Here is a 22,758-nt window from a genome sequence, read left to right as displayed (position 1 = left end):
AAAATGTGTCCTTCCAATTTGTTCATTTCAAAGCAATAAACATCAATAGTGATGAAAACCTTGTTTCATTTATATTTGTTCAATATAAACATGATTCATTCCACCCATCTCTTAATTACTATTTATATTTTAAAAAACGAATAGTGATTTTATTGATAAATGTGATCTGGAAAATATTAATTGATATAAGTCAACATATAAGTATGAAGTATTTTTACGTAAATTGTTATGGCTGTATTGTTTTAAAAACCCAATAATGCTGTGGGTCAAACAGACCCGCGAACATTGGGTGGATAACAAAAACATGAACACCACACAATGGTTAAGTAAGTCCAGTAGGCTACTTTTTTAGCTGTGGTTGATTTAGGGCTGTTTGATTTCCCGAGCTGTGAAGCCAATACCCTTCTTTGACGTCAGGCGCGAGACCAGCAGCCTCAACTGATATAGCGCTGCGCATAGAGCCAAACAGCCCATTGAGAGGGAGAAGGGATTCTTGAGCTTTGCGCATTCAGGTAAGATTTGTATTGAATTTGGACGCAAAATAAAACATAGGCTAACCACATTTTACACATAGCGTTTTTTTTTGTGTCCTCGGGTAGGCTAATAATGTCGCAGTAGACTATTCTATAGCCTGTCTATCCAACTGGCGCATGTTCGATTTTGCAATGTCTTCTACGTACTACCTTAGCCTACAATGCATATCCATCTATGACTATAGCCGTTTTATACTCTCGCTGGACTATAGCCTACCCTTGAACATTCAGAATGTTTATGTACACCCATACACCTTGTATTTTGATTCCAACCATCGCCTATTGATGTGCGCTATACTTGTAGGCTACCTGTGTTTGACAGATTAGTCTATATGATAATATTTTACATTTCTTAACCCGTCTGCTATTGTAGGCCTACCGTTGTCATTGATAGCCTATTCGTGCCTATGAAAACCTGCCAGTTTCTCACATAATTGACAGTGAAGTAAGTACTTGGCTGCGTTTACACAGGCAGTTCAATTCTGATCTTTGTTTCACTAATCAGTTCTTTCATATCAGGTATTTTTCAGAGCTTTTTTACATGCGATCTTTTCACATCCGATATTCTTCCGAGCTGATCAGGTTGGTCAAAAGACCAATTAGTGAAAAAAAGGGCAGAATTGGTCTGCCTGTGTAAATGCAGCCCTATTCTATTATTTTCTATATCAGATCTATTTCTTCTTACATTTCAAGTCTTGTACTGTTGGAAACCGAATAAAGATAGAAGAACTGAGGCTATGGAACAAGATATCGCATATTTCCTGTGTTATTGGTGACATTCTGCTGTAATCCTATGGCTTTCCTTACTCTTTGAGAGATGCAATACTATACTACTATTCATGCATAAAGCAATAATGTCCAGGACTGCCACACGTTTCCATGTGACTACTGCACTGTGCTACACGCTAGGACTTTGCCAATAGGGTAATGGTCATCATCAGTTATCGATAGGTTGGCATGAAAGACAGTTGTAGAGAGGTTGCAGGTGTACAACAGATGTTAGGGTCCAGAGAAATCTCCCTAAACAAGTATGTTTGACCTTTGCCTTATTCAACTTATTTTTCGCCTCATTACAACCTACAGTCAAAGTATGTGAAATTAATAAAAATGGTACTGCTAAATCTCCTAGTTGTACACTTCACGAAATGAAACATCCATCCTAATTATGGTGGATGGGACTACTTAAGCCTGCCAATGTCTCCTGCACTTAAAAAAAAAGATTTTATCCATCAGATTCCAGTGTTGACTCTTGGATGTTGAACAATATAATCTGAAGATAAGTAAAATTGTTGAAATTGTTGCATGTTGTGTTTTATATTTTTGCTCAGTGCATATACAGTGCATTCAAAATATTCAGACCCCTTGACTGTTACGTTACAGCCTTATTCTAAAATGTATGAATGTTTTTTTTCCTCATCAATCGACACACAATACCCCATAATGACAAAGCAAAAACAGTTTTTTTTTTTGCAAAGGTATTAAAAATAAAATGCATATCTCATTTACATAAGTATTCAGACCCTTTATCAGTACTTTGTTGAAGCACCTTTGGCAGCGATTACCGCCTCAAGTGTTCTTGGGTATGACACTACAAGCGTGACACACCTGTATTTGGGGAGTTTCTCCCATTCTTCTCTGCAGATCCTCTCAAGCTCTGTCAGGTTGGATGGGGAGCTTCACTGCACAGCTATTTTCAGGTTTCTCCAGAGATGAGATCAGGTTCAAGTGTGGGCTCTGGCTGGGCCACTCAAGGACATTCAGAGACTTGACCCAAAGCCACTACTGCTTTGTCTTGGCTGTGTGCTTAGGGTCGTTTGCCCCAGTCTGAGGTCCTTGACGCTCTGGAGCAGGTTTTCATCAAGGATCTCTATATTTTTCTCCATTCATCTTTCCCTCTATCCTGACTAGTCTCCCAGTCCCTGCTGCTGAAAACCATCCCACAGCATGATGCTGCCACCACCATGCTTCACCGTAGGGATGGTGCCAGGTTTCCTACAGATGTGACGCTTGGCATTCAGGTTTCATCAGACCAGAGAATCTTGTTTCTCATGGTCTGAGTCCTTCAGGTGCCATTTAGCAAACTCCAAGCTGGCTGTCATGTGTATTTTACTGAGGAGTGGCTTCCGTCTAGCCACTTTACCATAAAGGCCTGAATGGTGGAGTGCTACAGAGATGATTGTCCTTCTGGAAGTTTCCCCCATCTCCACAGAGGAGCTCTGTCAGAGTGACCATCAGGTTCTTGGTCACCTCCCTGACCAAGGCCCTTCTCCCCTGATTGCTCATTTTGCCCAGCTCTAGGAAGAGTCTTGGTGGTTCCAAACTTCTTCCATTGAAAAATTATGGAGGCCGCTTTGTTCTTGGGGACCTTCATTGCTGCAGAAAGGTTTGCTACCCTTCCCAAGATCTGTGCCTCGACACAATCCTGTCGTGGAGCTCTGCGGCTAATTCCTTAAACCTCATGGCTTGGTTTTTTCTCTAACATGCACTGTCAACTGTGGGACCTAATATAGACAGCTGTGCGCCTTTCCAAATCATGTACAATCAATTGAACTTACCACAGGTGGACTCTAATCAAGTTGTAGAAACATCTCAAGGATGATCAATGTAAACAGGATGCACCTGAGCTCAATTTTGAGTCTCATAGCAAAGGTTCTGAATACTTATATAAATAAGGTATTTCTGTTTTTAATTCCTGGTATATTTGCTAAAATGTCTAAAAACCTGTTTTCACATTGTCATTATGGGGTATTGTACGTAGATTGAGGAGGACCATTTTTTTATAATAACACATATGGAATCATGTAGTAACCAAAAAAGTGTTAAACAATATACACACACACTACATGACAAAGTGAACGCTTGCTCATCGAACATTTCATTCCAAAATCATAGACAATATTATGGAGTTGGTCCCACTGCTATAATAGGTTCCACTCTTCTGGGAAGGCTTTCCACCAGATGTTGGAACATTGCTGCAGGAACTTGCTTCCATTAGTGCATTAGTGAGTTTGTGCCCTGATGTTTAGGCCTGGCTCGCATTCGGTATTCCATTTCATCCCAAAGGTGTTCGATGGGGTTAAGGTCAGGGCTCTGTGCAGGCCAGTCAAGATCTTCCACACCTATCTCGACAAACCATTTCTGTTTGGACCTCACTTTGTGCATGGGGGCATTGTCATGTTGAAACAGGTAAGGGCCTTCCCCAAACTGTTGCCACAATGTTGGGACCATAGAATTTTCTAGAATGCCATTGTATGCTGTAGCGTTAATATTTCGTTAATATTTCTTGAACTAAGGGGCCTCGTCTAAACCATCGAAAACACCCTCAGACATTATTCCTCCTGCACCAAACTTTACAGTTTGGACTATGCGTTGTGGCAGGGAGCGTTCTTCTGGCATCCGCCAAACCCAGATTCATCCATTGGACTGCCAGATGGTGAAGCATGATTCATCACTCCAGAGAACACGTTTCCACTGCTCCAGAGTCCAATGGTGGCGAGCTTTACACCACTCCAGCCGACACTTGGCAATGCGCATGGTGATCTTAAGCTTGTGTGCGTGCGGCTGCTTGGCCATGGAAACCCATTTCTTGAAGCTCCCGACAAACAGTTCTATTGCTGACGTTGCTCCCAGAGGCAGTTTGGAACTCTATATTTTTGCAACCTAGGACATACGATTTTGACTATCTATTTATGAAATAGGTAGGACCGCGGGCTGCCAGTTACCCATTATATATATTGAACAAAAATGTAAAAAATATGTTCCATTTGCAGGAAAAGCGTATTTCTCAAAAATGTTGTGCACAAATTTGTTTACATCCCTGTTAGTTAGCATTTCTCCTTTGCCACAATAATCCAACCACCTGGCAGGTGTGGCATATCAAGAAGCTGATTAAACAGCATGATCGCTACACAGGTGCACATTGTGCTGGGGACAATAAAAGGCTACTAAAATGTGTAGTTTTGTCACACAACACAATGCCACAGATGTCTGAAGTTTTGAGGGAAGATGCAATTTGCATGCAGACTGCAGGAATGTCCACCAGAGCGGTTGCCAGGGAATTTAATGTTAATTTCTCCACCATAAGCAACATCATTTTAGAGAATTTGGCAGTACATCCAACCGGCCTCACAACCGCAGATCACTTGTAAGCACGCCAGCCCACGACCTCCAGACCAGTCACCCGAAAAGCTGATGAAACTGAGGAGTATTTATGTCTGTAATAAAGCTCTCTGATTGGCTGGGCTGCGCCCCTGCCCAGTCATGTGAAATCCATAGATTAGGGCCTAATGAATTTATTTCAATTGATTGATTGTCCTTATATGAACTGTAACTCAGTAAAATCTTTGCTGGGCCAGTAACCAAAAGGTTGTTAGATTGAATCCCCTAGCTTACAAGGTAAAAATATGTCGTTCTGCCCCTGAAAAAAGCAGTTAACCCACTGTTTCTAGGCAGTCATCGTAAATAAGATTTTTTCTTAACTGACTTGTCTAGTTAAATAAATAAAAATAATCTTGCATTTATATTTTTGTTCCGTATAATATACTGTATACAGAAACTATAACCACATTTCTCGCTCTCTTTCCTTCTCTTAGCCTTGTGGTAAATACACAATCTCAAGTGGTGATCACTCTTTACTCTGGTAATTTATCGATTGAAATGTCCTTTGAGTTGTAATGAATTACATACTAAAGGGAGACGGCATTGGAAAGTGCTTTAAATCTCCAATATTGATCCATACATCTGGTTTAGCACCATGTCTGCTTCCCAAATGGCACCCTATTCCTTATTTGTGTGTGTGTTGTGTGTGTCTTTTCCAGTGAGCAGGTTTTTCTGGCTAACTTTGAATTTGATTAGGATCCCCATTAGCTGACGCCATGCATAACATCGGCTAATCTTCCTGGGGTCCAACACAGAACTAAATAGACATTACAAACAATTACAATTTACATTAAGACATTTCCAAGTAGACATTGCAGACAATTAAAATACCCGACCGGTAATATATTTAGCATTCAGTGAATGCTCTCTGGGTTTAGTATCTGTCCAGTCATATGGTTGATTGCATTAGATGTTCTTTAGTTTTTCCTTGAAGGTGGATTGACTTTTTGCCTGAGAAATGTGAGCTAGGAAATGGTGATGCTAAGCTTTCTGCCTGACTGTCCACCACTTTATTCCTCCACAGTTCTCCCTTGGCCGATCGGATTGACAGTTTAGGATAGGATGCCCCTTGGAGATCTAGAGGACGGGAATGGATGGAAAAAGAAGACGTCAGACATCAAAGAAAACTACGACTTCAAAGAAATTCTGGGAACGTAAGTGTTCTGACACCACTGTTACAGTAATAGCTACAGTGGGGTCCAGAATGATGGGATCCCTTGATAAAGATGAGCCAAAAAATGACTGTGTATTAAAAAAAAATGATACAAATACTGAGATATATTGTATGCTAAAGAAATGGAAAAATGTATACTAATACAATTGCTCAGAGAAATAGATTTTGTTTAACAAGTAATATCAAACATCCCTCCAAAATAGAGGTCAAAATTAGTGGAGAATGACATTGAGCCTTTTTCTATGAGACTGGAGAACACATTGGGAGGGATCTTAGACCATTCCTCCATACAGATTCTTTCCAGATCCTTGATATCCTTCGTCTGCCTTCTTCAATTCAAACCACTGGTTTTCAATGGGGTTCATGTCCGGAGACTGAGATGGTCATTGCTAAATGTTGATTTTGTGGTCAATTAACACATTTCTTTGTAAATGTGCGCTTGGGATGTTGTCTTGCTGGAAGATTCACTTGCAGCCAGTTTCAGCCTCCCAGCAGAGGCAACCAGGTTTTTGGCTAAAATGTCCTGGTACTTGGTGATGTTCATGATGCCATTGCACCCCAGGACCAATGGCCTTTTGAAAGCACAATTCATATGCAGAAAATACCTCATCCCTACTGTAAAATATGGTGGTGGATCTTTGATATTGTGGGGCTATATTGCTTCCGTTGGTCCTGGGGCCCTTGTTAAGGTCAACCGATTCATGAACTTTACCAAGTACCAGGACATTTTAGCCAAAAAAAATGGTTGCCTCTGTCAGGAGGCTGAAACTTGAATGCAAGTGAATCTTCCTGCAAGAAAATAACCCCTAGCGCACATCAAGTCCATAACCACAGACTAAGGATATCAATAGGGCCCTATTAAATCAGTTATTTTTTGCCTCATTCCATTTTTTGTTTGAGTTTTTCCAGGTTTCTGTTTTTCAATCTCAAAATCATACTTTCTTAATAGGAAGAAAAAAAAAGGATGTTATAAGCCCACAACAATGCTTAAACCACACCAGAAGACCCCTTTTGGGGTCTGGGAAAAATCAGACATTTCGAATTTTGGGTATATTTACCCTAGTTCAACTGCACACCAGCAAGGGACCGTTGTTTGGTTAGCAATGTTTCTGTAGCACTCATGTGATTGCAGAGTTGCAAAACAAAAGGCTGGATTGATGCAAATAATCATTATATCATTCTGCCATTTAGGCATAGGCTACTTTGTAGTTAACATTTAAGGTTTTTGGGAAAGCCTTTCCATCTACCAGAAGAAGGTTGCCATTACATTAGCATTATCACTAACGGCAACACAAAGTGGTAGACAAATGCGTGCGCACGCAGTGTCAGAGGAAGGCCCAAAAAATTGCCAAAGACTCCAGTCATCCAAGTCATAGACGGTTCTGTCTGCTACCACACGGCAAGAGGTACTGGAGTGCCAAGTCTAGGACCGAAAGGCTCATTAACAGCTTCTAACCCCAAGCAATAAGACTGCTGAACATTTAAATCAAATGGCCAGCCAGACTATTTGTAAATGTTTTATTAACTCTATTTTCTTAAAACTGCATTGTTGGTTAAGGGCTTGTAAACAAGCATTTGTATTTGGCACAGGTGACATGAAATTTTATTAGATTATTTGATTCCCGTGACTTTGCCTCTTCAGAAAGTTGTATATGAATCACTGAGGCTTTTTATGCATCTTTTATGTTAAACTTGGGCAGATGAATGCATTTTCTAATAAATTCAATACATTTAGTTGATTTATCTACGAATTAAAAAAAAAGGTATGTTGTTGAATTCCATTTAATGTCTAGATTCCTGGATTCCGTCCGCATTCTCCGCAACGCAGATTTTATAGGGCCCTAATTATCTAGGATCTGGAAAGAATCTCCAACCTCATAAAACATTTTAGAAAACAGCTCCGTGTCGTTATCCTCGCAAGGCGAGGGTGCTTGAAAACAACGGATCAAATATTCTTACTCCTACTTTTAAAATGTGTTATTACTTGTTAAACAAAATCTATTTTTATGAGGAATTGGATTAATATAAAATAACATAATTGTTCATTTTATGCAGTTTTTTGCTTATCTTCATAAAGGGGTCCAATAATTCCGGACCTCACTGTATATACAGTAACTCTCAATGCTGGGAGAGAGATGTGCAAGGAGAAGTATAGTATGTTTAGCGTTCCAGAGAGATTAGTGTTCTTGGCCATCATTGTATTTATTTATAGTGTCTCAGTGAGAACAGAGCATAGAGCAGCCAGGACAAATGGCCCAGTAACAGCAGCTCATGAGAGGAGCAAAGAGGGGGAAATGAAAAAAGGAGCCAATGAAAAACAGGGTGAGAAGAATACATTTAATTTCACCAGGAAACACCCTTGAGGTTCGAATCTTATTTTTTGCAAGGGTGACATGGATGTCGTTCGCGGTAATAACACACACTTGGATGTGATCATGGGGCCAACATTTTTCAACATATTTTGGCCTTTTTCTGTAGCACGGCATCAAGCTGCCATGGATCCATTATGCGTTTACTTGGATGTTCTGAGAAGGAGAACCATAGCGATCCTATAATGAAGAAGGAGAACTCTCTTATGTCCTTGAGTAGTTCAATTTAGAATGTGTACTTAAAAATGTATCCTTGTTTGCCTTCCCACAGTGCGTATGTGTACCTTAGCATGTCTCTGCTTGGGGTAGAATGCAATGTACTCTATCCTTCGGGTATAGTGGGTAGATATAAGGTGGCGTGGGCAGATCCGCCCGTCTCGGATATAGTCATTACTGGTCTCTCAGATGCTAAAGGCAAGATGGTCTGACTGCTGCATTACGGTCACTGTCTTATGCGGTCTTATTCAGACCATTGCTCTTCTGTCAATGTGTTTGTGATCAGACAGAGAAAACGTTCTTATGCATTGTTTAATTTTTAAATTTCACATTTATAAAACATTTCTCAGTAGACATTGTAATGGTCCAAACTTTGAAGCGCATATGAAGCCTAGGATCATCACATGATGTTTCAGTCAGTTCACACAAGTAGAGAATATAGAGAATAGGGTGGCATTTGGGACTCAACCACTGTTGGATGGATAAGGAGGTGGTCCCTTACTGTATATCAGACCTGATGTAGCCGAATGGGGAAAGCTAAAGTAAGTAGAGAGACAAGTCAGTCATATACAGTTCCGGTATTACACCATATTTATCCCAATGTTGCATCAACGTGAGAGAAGCAGATCACCACTTCAGTGTTAAACAGTAAACAACAATCTTTATCCAGATATTTCAACCTTAAAGTTGTTAATTCTCTTTATTTCCAATAACATTGGATAGAGAATTCAATACAGTAATGTGGAGTCTGACAGAATATTGAGATATTATTTAAAAAAAAGTCTTATATAAGCAGGATTTAAGGAGTAAATAACCAGGAGGGTAGCATCGCCTTGTTCCAATGAAAACCTCGTAACCAATCTTCCCTCCCTGTTGTCAGTGTTCCCAGTGAGACCTGGCAGAGAGCAAAATATAATCCCACTGTATGTGTTGACGGAAAGCTCCTTACGCTCCCAGAGAGATTACTGAATTCAGTTTATCCAGGAATTCAGGGTATGGAGTTAATTAATTAATTAGGAAATATTTTATTCGGGTTTTATGGTTTAATCCTGACATTCCTCTTGTGTTAGGACCCGGCTGTTGTACAAACTGTCCTTGTGGACATGTGGGGTTGATAACATCTGGATCTATAAAACAAATTATCATTCAGTGGATGTTGTTTTTATTTGATTTTTGAAACACAGTATGTCACTATGTACAGTGCCTTTGGAAAGTATTCAGACCCCTTGATTTTTTTACACATTTTGTTACGTTACAGCCTTATTCTAAAATGGATGAAAAATATTTTTTTACCCCATAATGACAAGGCGAAAAAAAAATAGAAATACCTTATTTACATAAGTATTCAGACCCTTTGCTATGAGAATTGAAATTGAGCTCAGGTGCATCCTGTTTCCATTGAACATACTTGAGATGTTTCTACAACCAGTGGTAAATTCAATTGATTGGATATGATTTGGAAAGGCGCACAGCTGTCTATATAAGGTCCCACAGTTGACAGTGCATGTCAGAGAAAAAACCAAGCCATGAGGTCGAAGGAATTGTCCCTAGAGCTCCGAGACAGGATTGTGTCAATGCATAGATCTGGGGAAGGGTAACACATTTCTGCAGCATTTAAGCTCCTGAAGAACACAGTGGTCTCCATCATTCTTAAATGGAAGAAGTTTGGAACCACCAAGACTCTTCCTAGAGCTGGCCGCCCGGCCAAACTGAGCAATTGGTGGAGATGGGTTCTTACCTCCCTGACCAAGCCTGATGGTCACTGACAAAGCTCTAGAGTTCCTCTGTAGAGATGGGAGAACCTTCTAGAAGGACAACCATCTCTGCAGCACTCCACCAATCAGTCCTTTATGGTAAAGGGGCACATGACAGCCGGATTGGAGTTTGCCAAAAGGCACCTAAAGACTCTCAGACCATGAGAAACAAGATTCTCTCGTCTGATGAAACCAAGATTGAACTCTTTGGCCTGAATGCCAAGCGTCACGTCTGGAGGAAACCTGGCACCATCCCCACCGTGAAGCATGGTGTTGGCAGCATCATGCTGTGGGGATGTTTTTCAGTGGCAGGGACAGGGAGCCTAGTCAGGATTGAGTCAAAGATTAGCGGAGCAAAGGACAGAGAGATCCTTGATGAAAACCTGCTCCAGAGCACTCAGGACCTCAGACTGGGGTGAAGGTTCACCTTCCAACTGGACAACGGCCCTAAGCTCACAACCAAGACAACAACATGTGGAAATAGTCAAGGGGTCTGAATACTTTCCGAATGCACTGTAAGTGGCATGGAATTATGCCTGATCATATCTGATGATGACTGATCATCTAAGTTTGTTTGTTGAACATTGTGAAAAAAATGTATTATATCTATGTATTTTCCTGGTCTTGAGTGGGACACAAATGTGACAAAACAAGTTTCTGTGGAATGGATGGTGAGTTTAATGTAATGAATTGCTCTTTGTTTGAAACACACTCAAACTGTGGGAAGATGTGGTAGTGTTGTTATGTGACTAGGACCAGACCAGAGCACCGTATTGAATCATAGTGTGTTAATAAGAAAAGGAGATACCTAGTCAGTTGTACAATTGAATGCCTTTTACTGAAATGTGTCTTGCGCATTTAAACCAACCCCTCTGAATCAGAGAGGTGCAGGGAGCTGCCTTAATCAACATCCACGGGGAACAGAGGATTAACTGCCTGGCTCAGAACGACAGATTTGTACCTTGTCAGCTCGGGATTCGATCCGGAAACCTTTCGGTTACTGGGCTAATGCTCTGAACACATGGCTACCATACCCAGGTACTAAGTGTTAGGAAGAATAGCATGTTACATTGTTTCTTTTAAAACCAAACTCTGCCCACGTGGCACGTCACGTCATTTCAATGTGGAAATATGGGTCATATTTGGTTGAGACGTTGTTCAATGAGATTTCAACCTTTGATTCACCCACTCAAAAAGACAGCCAGAAATTTGTTGAATTCCCAATGTGTTATCACTGCTTTCAACCATCTAAAAGCACAACCAAATTCCGATGAAAAAACGGTCAGATTTTTGGTTTAGTTGTCATCTAAATGTGTTATCACTGCACTTTCAACCACTTAAAAAACACAAAGTTGAAATGGGAATACAATGTCAGATATTTTGTATTTATACAACAATTGAATGTGTAATCACTGTTTCATCTAATAGCACAACCAAATGACCGGGACTGAAGTTGAGATTAGATTAAAAGTTCATAGTGCAAGATATCAATGATGTTCGAGATCCTGCACAGATTGTTTTAGCAATTGTGAAGATCTCTCCACAGACCTGCATGCTATGTTGAACATGCACATTTTCTATGATTACATAGGAAGACATTTATAGTTACTGTAGGCTAACCTCAAAATGTGTCCATGGATGTGCTGCTCATTTTACGATTGAATAAATACTGCTACATTCATTTGTAAGAGCCTTAAATTTGGACTATTTACTATATTACAAAAGTTGTTTGGCTGTCAACGCAACCATATATCAACATTAAGGAGATGTATCTTTTGTGCTACTGACTTTAATTCCAGTTTGTCTACAAATGTATATATTTTTTATGTTGGATTCACATGTCTCTTAACCAACAATCTAATTTTAAGACTAAATCTAATAAAACTTTAATGTTTGATTTACTCCTATTCTTTACCTTAGATTTTTCATGAGATGGAGATTTGAATCCAACATATCAATTCTACATTTCTAGACAAAATAGGATTTAAAGCCAGACTAAGTCTGTGGCACAGATGGAACTGTCCAAGCAGAAGATATATCTCCTTCAAATGTTAATGTTTGGTTGCGGTGACAACCAAACACAATTCAATATCCAGTTTGTCTACAAAATAATATATTGATATGTTGGATTCACGTCTCCAGCTCAACCTGTAAGGACCAACGCTGGAGATGAGAGGCAGGTACGGGGAGTTGACATTTAATACGGAACAGACAGGCAACAAAACAGGAACAGCGTCAGCACACGGGTAAACAAGGACATATGACGAGTAGTACTGCAGTGGGGAACCAGACAGATATAGGGGAGGTAATGACAGAGGTGATTGAGTCCAGGTGAGTCCAGTAATCGCTGATGCGAGTGACGGGGAAGGGCAGGTGTGTTTACTGACGGTGGCAGGAGTGCGTAATGCTGGGGAGGTAGAGCGGGAGCAGGCGTGACACATCCAAAAAGTTAAAGAATAGGACAACTGTTTCAACTTTAAATGCACTTTAAATAATATTTGCTTTAGACCTATTATTTACCTTTGATTTTTGGTTGAGAAGAGTTGAATCCAACATATTAATGATTAACTTGAAGATTAAATTTGAAACCAACCAAAGCTTGAAACCCTAGGCATGTATTGTCTCTTTTTAGTTGAACCCTGGGTTGAATTGAAACGAAAGCTGTTGATGACTTTGCAAATGCTATATAGGCCTAAATAGTATCATTGTTGATATAAGTGATAGAGTACGGTCACATGTAATGTTAAACTGACCCTTTTGAATGACTTTGATAGCGACAGTGAATATATTTAGTTATTAAGAGATCTCTCAATAATCATTCTCACGATTGCACATTGCTAGTACTCAGTGACAAATATCAAAACTAAGCTGGGCTTGGTTAAATCCCTGGATGGGAGACCAAATTAATAGCTGTAGATGGATCAACTCTCCAGGAAGAAGTGCTGCCAGCCTGTCGTTTTTTTTCTGATAGTGGATATAACATTGTTTCAAAGATACAAATTCAACATTTTATACAAGGTTTGTCTTTGTTGAAAATGGGTTACAATGATGGCATAATCCTGTGGTTGAAATCCCACCCTTAAAAAAACAGTTTGGATAATTATTTTCAAATCCAATGTATTTTTCACATAGGTTCCATGTCACAATACATTGACAAATTACATTTGAAATAATATTGATTCAACCAGTTTGTGCCCAGTGGGTGTTCTCTGGGTGTTCTCTGTGTTGTCTGTTCACACTGCTATGCTTTATCTTGGCCAGGTCGCAGTTGCAAATGAGAACTTGTTCTCAACTAGCCCACCTGGTTAAATAAAGGTGAAATAAAAAAATAAAAATAAAACATTCACAGTGAGTATGGAAATAGTCATGTAAACACCTTACTCTGTTTATCTTAATCGGCTTAAGGTCAAAATAGAAGTAAGCATACACCGATTAAAACACTTGGTTTTCTTAATCTGCATTTCAGCGGTGTATATGATCTGTGTATATGCCAGCACCGGTAGCGCAACCCTCCCTCTTATGTGCGAGTGAAGTGGCTTCGGAAAAACTTTAAGTATGCATCTTAGAAATAGTTATCACAAACTTTATATGTCCAAACGTATAGTTAAAAAGGTTTGGCAAAAATAACATGGTCACTGTGGTAGAACTCTTTTTTTGATTGCTGATTTTCAGCATTTATCAAAAGTCAGATCAGTAGGCTTTTTTAGAGGTGTTGATAGGATTTAATGTAAATAGGATTATTATGGAAATCGTTCTTGCCAAGAATGTAAACATTTTAGACAAACTACAGTGGGGCAAAAAAATATTTAGTCATCCACCAATTGTGCAAGTTCTCCCACTTCAAAAGATGAGAGAGGCCTGTAATTTTCATCAACACTTCAACTATGACAGACAAAATGAAAAAAAAATCCAGAAAATCACTGTAGGATTTTTAATGAATTTATTTGCAAATTATGGTGGAAAATAAGTATTTGGTCACCTACAAATAAGCAAGATTTCTGGCTCTCACAGACCTGTAACTTCTTCTTTAAGAGGTTCTTCTGTCCTCCACTCGTTACCTGTATTAATGGCACCTGTTTGAACTTGTTATCAGTATAAAATCACCTGTCCACAACCTCAAACAGTCACACTCCAAACTCCACTATGGCCAAGACCAAAGAGCTGTCAAAGGACACCAGAAACAAAATTGTAGACTTGCACCAGGCTGGGAAGACTGAATCTGCAATAGGTAAGCAATTTGGTTTGAAGAAATCAACTGTGGGAGCAATTATTAGGAAATGGAAGACCACTGATGGCCAAGACCACTGATAATCTCCCTCGATCTGGGGCTCCACGCAAGATCTCACCCCGTGGGGTCAAAATGATCACAAGAACGGTGAGCAAAAATCCCAGAACCACACGGGGGGACCTAGTGTCACGAACCGGCTCAAAGCCCGTAACAAAGGGAGACAACGTGGAGATAAGGAGTAACAAAATATATATTTATTAACTAAAGCAACTAAGGAAAATATACAATGGTGTGTGTAATCAGTAATCAGTAGTGTAAGTGAGTGTTTTGCATGCATGAATGTGAGAATGCAGGGTGTTGAAATGTGCCAAAGCAAACAAACAAACAAAAGGCCACCAAGAACCACAACACAATCTACAAATGTCTGCATGGAGAGAGTCTCCTCCATGAATGGGGAAGTGGTGTATTTATCCTGGGAAACACCTGGGCCCAGGTGTTTCCCATGTAGCTGACGACCCTCTCAACTCCGCCCACCGGCATCCTAATAAGGAAACAAAAACAAAGACAGAATACGGCAGACAGAGTGGGAGGGTCGTCACATTCCTCCCCATAAAACCGGGGACCAACAAGGACCCCGGAACAACATACCAGCCCCTGCAGTCCCAAATTGACACAGCCTCCTACGTCCCAAATTGGTGAGGGGTTATGTGTTACACTTACAATTTGCCCCAGCCAACCTCCTCCCCAAACCTCAGCAACCTTCGCACAGGAAGCAACATTTAAGAGGAAAGAAGAAAACAAGACCAGGAGGGAAAAGACAGGACAGAGAGAACATGACAATACGAAACAATGGTCAGTCACGTAAACATTTAGGAACAGGGTGCACGAGAGAGCGCATCAGCAATCACGTTTTCAGTCCCCCTGATGTGCCGCACATCGAGATGGAATGATTGTAAAAATAAACACCATCGCATTATCCTCTGGTTTGGACACATCATGGACCTCAAAAAAGTGAGGGGGTTATGGTCGGTGTAGACCACAATAGGTACTACCCCCGACCCGACACACACTTCGAAGTGTTGTAGCGCCCAAATGAGTGCTAGCGCTTCCTTTTCAATAACCGAGTAGTTCAACTGATAATCGTTGAACTTTTTGGAAAAGAAACTAACAGGCCTCTCAACCCCAGACACATCTGCTTGCAGCAAAACTGCACCTGCCCCCACATGACTAGCATCCACCTGCAAGGTAAATGACAAATCCATGCGAGGAGCAGCCAGCACCGGAGTTGAGGTAAGCAACCTCTTTGCATCTTCAAAAGCGTGTTGACAACGAGTAGACCAAACGTAAACAGCCTTAGCTTTCAGCATATCGGTCAAGGGAGCGACCACAGTAGAGAAGTTACTACAAAAACTACGGTAATAACCAATCATGCCCAAGAAACGCATCAGTTCCTTTTTAGTAGTTGGTGATGGAAAAGCATCAATAGCCACCACTTTAGCCCGAACAGGACGCACTTCACCCTGCCCAACCACTTTTCCAAGGTATGTAACGGTTGCCTGAGCAAACTCACATTTAGCCAGATTGATTGTGAGGCGAGCCGCAGCCAGACGGTCGAACAAGGCTTGAATACGGGACAGATGTTCTTCCCAAGTATCTGCATATATCACTACATCGTCCAAATAAACAGCGCACCCGGTCAGACCGGCGACAACCCTGTTCATAAGTCGCTGAAAAGTCGCAGGTGCATTACGCAGACCGAAACTCATAACCGAATACGAGTACAGACCAAAGGGTGTAATAAAGGCAGAGATTTCACGTGCCCTAGTCGTCAGTGGCACCTGCCAATAGCCTTTTAACAGGTAAAATTTGCTCACAAACTTAGCTGCACCGACTTGATCAACACAGTCCTCCATCCGAGGAAGAGGAAATGAATCTGGCTTTGTGACACTGTTTACCTTACGGTAGTCCGTACAAAATCGGTTTGTTCCATCCGGTTTACTGACCAAGATACAGGGAGAAGCCCAACTGGAGAAAGAAGGCTCTGCTATCTTACTCTCCAGCATGTACTTGACATCAGCATCCAGCATCCAGACAACGTAGTTTCTCTGAAGAAACCACCTGCACCACCACCTGAATGACCTGCAGAGAGCTGGGACCAAAGTAACAAAGCCTACCATCAGTAACACACTACGCCGCCAGGGACTCAAATCCTGCAGTGCCAGACGTGTCCCCCTACTTAAGCCAGTACATGTCCAGGCCTGTCTGAAGTTTGGTAGAGAGCATTTGGATGATCCAGAAGAAGATTGGGAGAATGTCATATGGTCAGATGAAACCAAAATATAACTTTTCGGTAAAATCTCAACTCATCGTGTTTGGAGGACAAAGAATGCTGAGGTGCATCCAAAGAACACCATACCTACTGTGAAGCATGGGGGTGGAAACATCATGCTTTGGGGCTGTTTTTCTGCAAAGGGACCAGGACGACTGATCTGTGTAAAGGAAAGAATGAATGGGGCCATGTATTGTGAGATTTTGAGTGAAAACCTCCTTCCATCAGCAAGGGCATTGAAGATGAAACGTGGCTAGGTCTTTCAGCATGACAATGATCCCAAACACACCGCCCGGGCAACGAAGGAGTGGCTTCGTAAGAAGAATTTCAAGGTCCTGGAGTGGCCTAGCCAGTCTCCAGATCTCAACCCCATAGAACATCTTTGGAGGGAGTTGAAAGTCTGTGTTGCCCAGCAACAGCCCCAAAACATCACTGCTCTAGAGGAGATCTGCATGGAGGAATGGGCCAAAATACCAGCAACAGTGTGTGAAAACCTTGTGAAGACTTACAGAAAACGTTTGACCTCTGTCATTGCCAACAAAAGGAATATTTTATTTATTTTATTGATTTTATTGATTTATTTTACCTTTATTTAACCAGGTAGGCAAGTTGAGAACAAGTTCTCATTTACAATTGCGACCTGGCCAAGATAAAGCAAAGCAGTTCGACAGATACAACGACACAGAGTTACACATGGAGTAAAACAAACATACAGTCAATAATACAGTATAAACAAGTCTATATACAATGTGAGCAAATGAGGTGAGAAGGGAGGTAAAGGCAAAAAAGGCCATGGTGGCAAGGTAAATACAATATAGCAAGTAAAACACTGGAATGGTAGTTTTGCAATGGAAGAATGTGCAAAGTAGAAATAAAAATAATGGGGTGCAAAGGAGCAAAATAAATAAATAAATTAAATACAGTTGGGAAAGAGGTAGTTGTTTGGGCTAAATTATAGGTGGGCTATGTACAGGTGCAGTAATCTGTGAGCTGCTCTGACAGTTGGTGCTTAAAGCTAGTGAGGGAGATAAGTGTTTCCAGTTTCAGAGATTTTTGTAGTTCGTTCCAGTCATTGGCAGCAGAGAACTGGAAAGAGAGGCGGCCAAAGAAAGAATTGGTTTTGGGGGTGACTAGAGAGATATACCTGCTGGAGCGTGTGCTACAGGTGGGAGATGCTATGGTGACCAGCGAGCTGAGATAAGGGGGGACTTTACCTAACAGGGTCTTGTAGATGACATGGAGCCAGTGGGTTTGGCGACGAGTATGAAGCGAGGGCCAGCCAACGAGAGCGTACAGGTCGCAATGGTGGGTAGTATATGGGGCTTTGGTGACAAAACGGATTGCACTGTGATAGACTGCATCCAATTTGTTGAGTAGGGTATTGGAGGCTATTTTGTAAATGACATCGCCAAAGTCGAGGATTGGTAGGATGGTCAGTTTTACAAGGGTATGTTTGGCAGCATGAGTGAAGGATGCTTTGTTGCGAAATAGGAAGCCAATTCTAGATTTAACTTTGGATTGGAGATGTTTGATATGGGTCTGGAAGGAGAGTTTACAGTCTAACCAGACACCTAAGTATTTGTAGTTGTCCACGTATTCTAAGTCAGAGCCGTCCAGAGTAGTGATGTTGGACAGGCGGGTAGGTGCAGGTAGCGATCGGTTGAAGAGCATGCATTTAGTTTTACTTGTATTTAAGAGCAATTGGAGGCCACGGAAGGAGAGTTGTATGGCATTGAAGCTTGCAAAGTATTGAGATAAACTTTTGTTATTGACCAAATACTTATTTTCCACCATATTCTGCAAATAAATTCATAAAATATCCTACAATGTGATTTTCTGTTTTTTTTTTCTCATTCTGTCTGTCATAGTTGAAGTGTACCTATGATGAAAATTACAGGCCTCTCTCATCTTTTTAAGTGGGAGAACTTGCACAATTGGTGGCTGACTAAATATTTTTTTGCCCCACTGTATATTTATCTGACTATCCACAATAATTGTATTATTGTGTGCATGTAACCGTGCTCAGTGTTTAAACTCCCCGCCTCAGAATAATCTATCATGTCAAATACTGTACACATTGGTCGTGCAAAGGGAGGGGCCTTCCAGGAGTTGTTAATTGTTCAAGTTTAGTGCACTTCATACATGGAGGTGAAACGCAGGTTGACGTCTATTGTCATGAGTCTTTCCCTGTCGGCATAACTGAGTGATTTCTGTTAGATTGTCCAGCTGCAAAGTCAAAATTGGCTATATCATTGTGTCATTTCTCTTGCGTTCATTGCACGCAGAGTCAGGATATATGCAACAGTTTGGGCTGCCTGGCTCATTGCGAACTAATTTGCCAGAATTTTACGTAATTATGACATACATTGAAGGTTGTGCAATGTAACAAGAATATTTAGACTTAGGGATGCCACCCGTTAGATAAAATACCGAACGGTTCCGTATTTCACTGAAATAATAAACGTTTTGTTTTCGAAATTATAGTTTCCGGATTCGATCATATTAATGACCAAAGGCTCGTATTTTTGTGTGTTATTATGTTATAATTAAGTCTGATTTGATAGAGCAATCTGACTGAGCAGCAGCAGGCCCTTAATCATTCATTCAAACAGCACGTTCATGCGTTTTGCCAGCAGCTCTTCGCAAGCACAGCGCTGTTTATGACTTCAAGCTTATGTAACCAATGTGAAATGGCTAGCTAGTTTGCTGGGTGTGCGCTAATACTGTTTCAAACGTCACTCGCTTTTAGATTTGGAGTAGTTATTCCCCTTGCGCTGCAAGGGCCGCAGCTTTTGTGGAGCGATGGGTAACGATGCTTCGAGTGTGTCTGTTGTCGATGTGTTCCTGGTTCGAGCCCAGGTAGGGCAAGGAGGGGGACGGAAGCTATACTGTTACACTGGCAATACTATAGTGCCTATAAGAACATCCAATAGTCAAAGGTATATGAAATACAAATGGTATAGAGAGAAATAGTCATATAAATACTATATTAACTACAACCTAAAACGTCTTACCTTGGAATATTGAAGTCTCGTGTTAAAAGGAACCACCAACTTTCATATGTTCTCATGTTCTGAGCAAGGAACTTAAACGTTAGCTTTTTTACATGGCACATATTTTACATGGCACATATTTTACATGGCACATATTTTACATGGCACATATTACTCTCTTCTCCAACGCTTTGTTTTTGCATTATTTAAACCAAATTGAACATGTTTCATTATTTATTTGAGGCTAAATTGATTTAATTGATATTTTATATTAAGTTAAAATAGGTGTTAATTCAGTATTGTTGTAATTGTCGTTATTACAAATAAAAATAAAATGAAAATTGTCCGATTTAATCGGGATCGGCTTTTTTGGTCCTCCAATAATCGGTATCGGTATCGGCGTTGAAAAATCCTAATTGGTCGACCTCTACTCAAGACCCCTCAGAGCCTGCAACGCAAACCAAATTGAGACCATCTCGAGAGATTGGTTCATTTAAAGTCTATAGTTCGGTTCCCTTTTTTAGTGCAATGTGAACACAAAGCTCTCCAGGTTCACTTACCATTATTTCCACTCCAAACACCATATGCTACTGCAGCACCGTTTCCCCTGCCATAGCCCCTTACATTTGTGCCACAAACAAAAAATGTGCAGGTTGTAGGTACAATTTTCAATTTAAACATGATTTAACCTGCAATTCTTCTTCTGCCATTTATCCTGTTACCAGTCATTTTTACATGTAAATATTATATTTAGATTATAATTAGTATGTCTTATTTTGTAACTAAATTCAAACTATTAGCTTGCAGTTCTCTTAGTATTTACACTTTACACATTTTTAGTTTGCCTTTGAATGAGGACTCTTTTTTCCAGTTCTCTTCATCCATTTTGTGGTCCGAGTCCTCTATGCCTTCACATGGCTGTTTAGAAAGGAACCAAGATCTTTTTCCAACATTCACTAAATACACTCTGGGTTTTTATGAAGTACAGGGCAAGCCATGCCATCAGATGGTGTTATCGGACAGCTAAATATACCTACTTACATTTTGAAAACTAATAGATTGCGATTAGTTAAAAGACAAGATATACCAGTAATAATTATCAGAAGATAATATTACCATGTAAACATTGGTAACATAATAAATAGTAGAGGAACACTGCAGATGAAATAATACTGTAATTTAAAATTGTACACTGCCCTTTCAAGAGGTAGCATTCATTTTGTGATTAGTGCTATACACGATCCTTGGGACATCCCTACCCTAAATCCTAACCTTAACCCTTACCTAACCTTAGCCATTTTAAATGTCAACTTCAATGGGGTAACGTAAGTTGGGACATCCCAAGAGTCCTGGGTTGCAAGGATTTGGTGCCTAATGTTGTGATTCTCACCAAATATGTTGTCTTCTCACTATTTAAACCACACAATTGAATCAACAGTTTATGAAGCTTTCTTACCCTATAGATCACATGTTGCAAACAAATAATCTGAACATTGTGTCAGTACAAAACTCTACACATATTTTGAAATTCTTGTGCATCCTTGACAATTGCTAATCAATATCCAAAAAGCAACAACAAAAAATTCACGAGCCTTCACATAATTTTCTCTCTTTTGTAGTTACTAATGTGAAGGGTTATGGCAGGGGAAACGGTGTTGCAGTAGTCTAGTGTGTGTGGTGCGGGAATAATGCCAAGCGAACCTGGACAGCTTGGTGTTCACATTGACATAAAAAAAGGGAACAGGTCTGCGGAATTCAAGCAAACCGAACTCAGACCACCTTGAGAGGGTATCCGTTCGGTTTGCTTCGGGGGCTCTTTTAAAAGGCGTCTGAGTTCCTTTGGAGTGTTCACATTGCATAAGAAATTAAGTGAACCGCACTGAGTTCACCTGTAAAGAAGACTATACACTCAGCGGCCAGTTTATTAGGTACATCCATCTAGTACTGAATCAGACCCCCCTTTGCCTCCAGAACAGCCTGAATTCATCCACACATGGAAACGTTGCTCAATTGGTATCAAGGGACATAACTTGTGCTAGGAAAACATTCCCCACACCCTTACACCACTGTCACCAACCTGTACCTTTGACAATGGCAGGATGGGGCCATGCTGCTTACGGCAAATACTGACTGCCATCAGCATGACTCAGCAGGAACAGGGATTCATCGAACCAGGCAATGTTTTTCCACTCCTCAATTGTCCAGTGTTGGTGATTGCGTGCCCACTGGAGCAGCTTCTTCTTGTTTTTAGCTGATAGGAGTGGAACCCAGTGTGGTTGTCTGCTGCAATAGCCCATCTGTGACAAGGACCAACGACTTGTGTGTTCCGATATGCCGTTCTGTACACCACTGTTGTACTGCACCGTTATTTTTCTGTTTGTGGCCTGCCTGTTAGCTTACACAATTATTCTGTTTTCACCCACAGGACTGCCGCTGACTGGATGTGTTTTGTTTGTCGCACCATTCCCTGTAAACCCTAGACACTGTAGTGTGTGAAAAGCCCAGAAGGCTGGCCGTTTTAGGTACTGGAACCGTTGTGCCTGGCTCCGATGATCATACCATGCTCAAAGTCGCTTAGGTCTCTCGTTTTGCCCATTCTAACGTTCAATCGAACAGTAACTGAATGCCTGTCTGCCTACTGTATATAGCAAGCCATAGCCACGTGACTCATTGTCTGTAGGAGCTAACCATTTGTGAACTGGGTTTTGTACCTAATAAACTGAGAACTCCAGCCAGCTTTTGACGTGTTTGACTCATGTTTCCCTGTTTGTTTTGCTTTTAGCCAATCAGTAGTCAAGGCCTAATGGAAAGAAAGATCCCTGCATGTCTAACTGTTTTGCACTGCTCGGAGGTCATAGCGATCTGGTAGTCTTGACAACAGCGAGAGAGAGTTTTCTGCATGCAGTCAGTCACTATGGAGACAGAAGTAACTTTTTTCGTTAGGCAGATGAATGTGTTGTAAGACACAGTAAGATCCCCTCTCCTGTTGACTCAAGCTCTCCTA

The 22,758-nt window shown here is 40.8% G+C and overlaps 1 protein-coding gene across 2 annotated transcripts in view; it reads left to right on the top strand.

Annotated features, from left to right (window-relative positions):
* The first annotated feature begins 334 nt into the window (after nucleotides 1–334).
* The window catches only part of camk1a (calcium/calmodulin dependent protein kinase Ia), a 64,675-nt gene continuing 42,251 nt past the window's right edge, over nucleotides 335–22,758 (top strand). Inside the window, exons 1-2 of one of the 2 annotated variants that reach the window (XM_036950122.2) lie at nucleotides 335–512; nucleotides 5,716–5,845. In XM_036950122.2, the coding sequence (XP_036806017.1) occupies nucleotides 5,754–5,845 (92 nt within the window). In that variant the 5' untranslated portion in view covers nucleotides 335–512; nucleotides 5,716–5,753. The remainder of the gene's footprint in view (nucleotides 513–5,715; nucleotides 5,846–22,758) is intronic. The other variant, XR_016487920.1, reaches the window with a different exon arrangement.

Source organism: Oncorhynchus mykiss, chromosome 17, assembly GCF_057628025.1.
Source record: "Oncorhynchus mykiss isolate SJ-2025 chromosome 17, ASM5762802v1, whole genome shotgun sequence".
Taxonomy (NCBI): Eukaryota; Metazoa; Chordata; class Actinopteri; order Salmoniformes; family Salmonidae; genus Oncorhynchus; species Oncorhynchus mykiss.
This window is presented reverse-complemented; position numbering and strand designations above follow the sequence as displayed.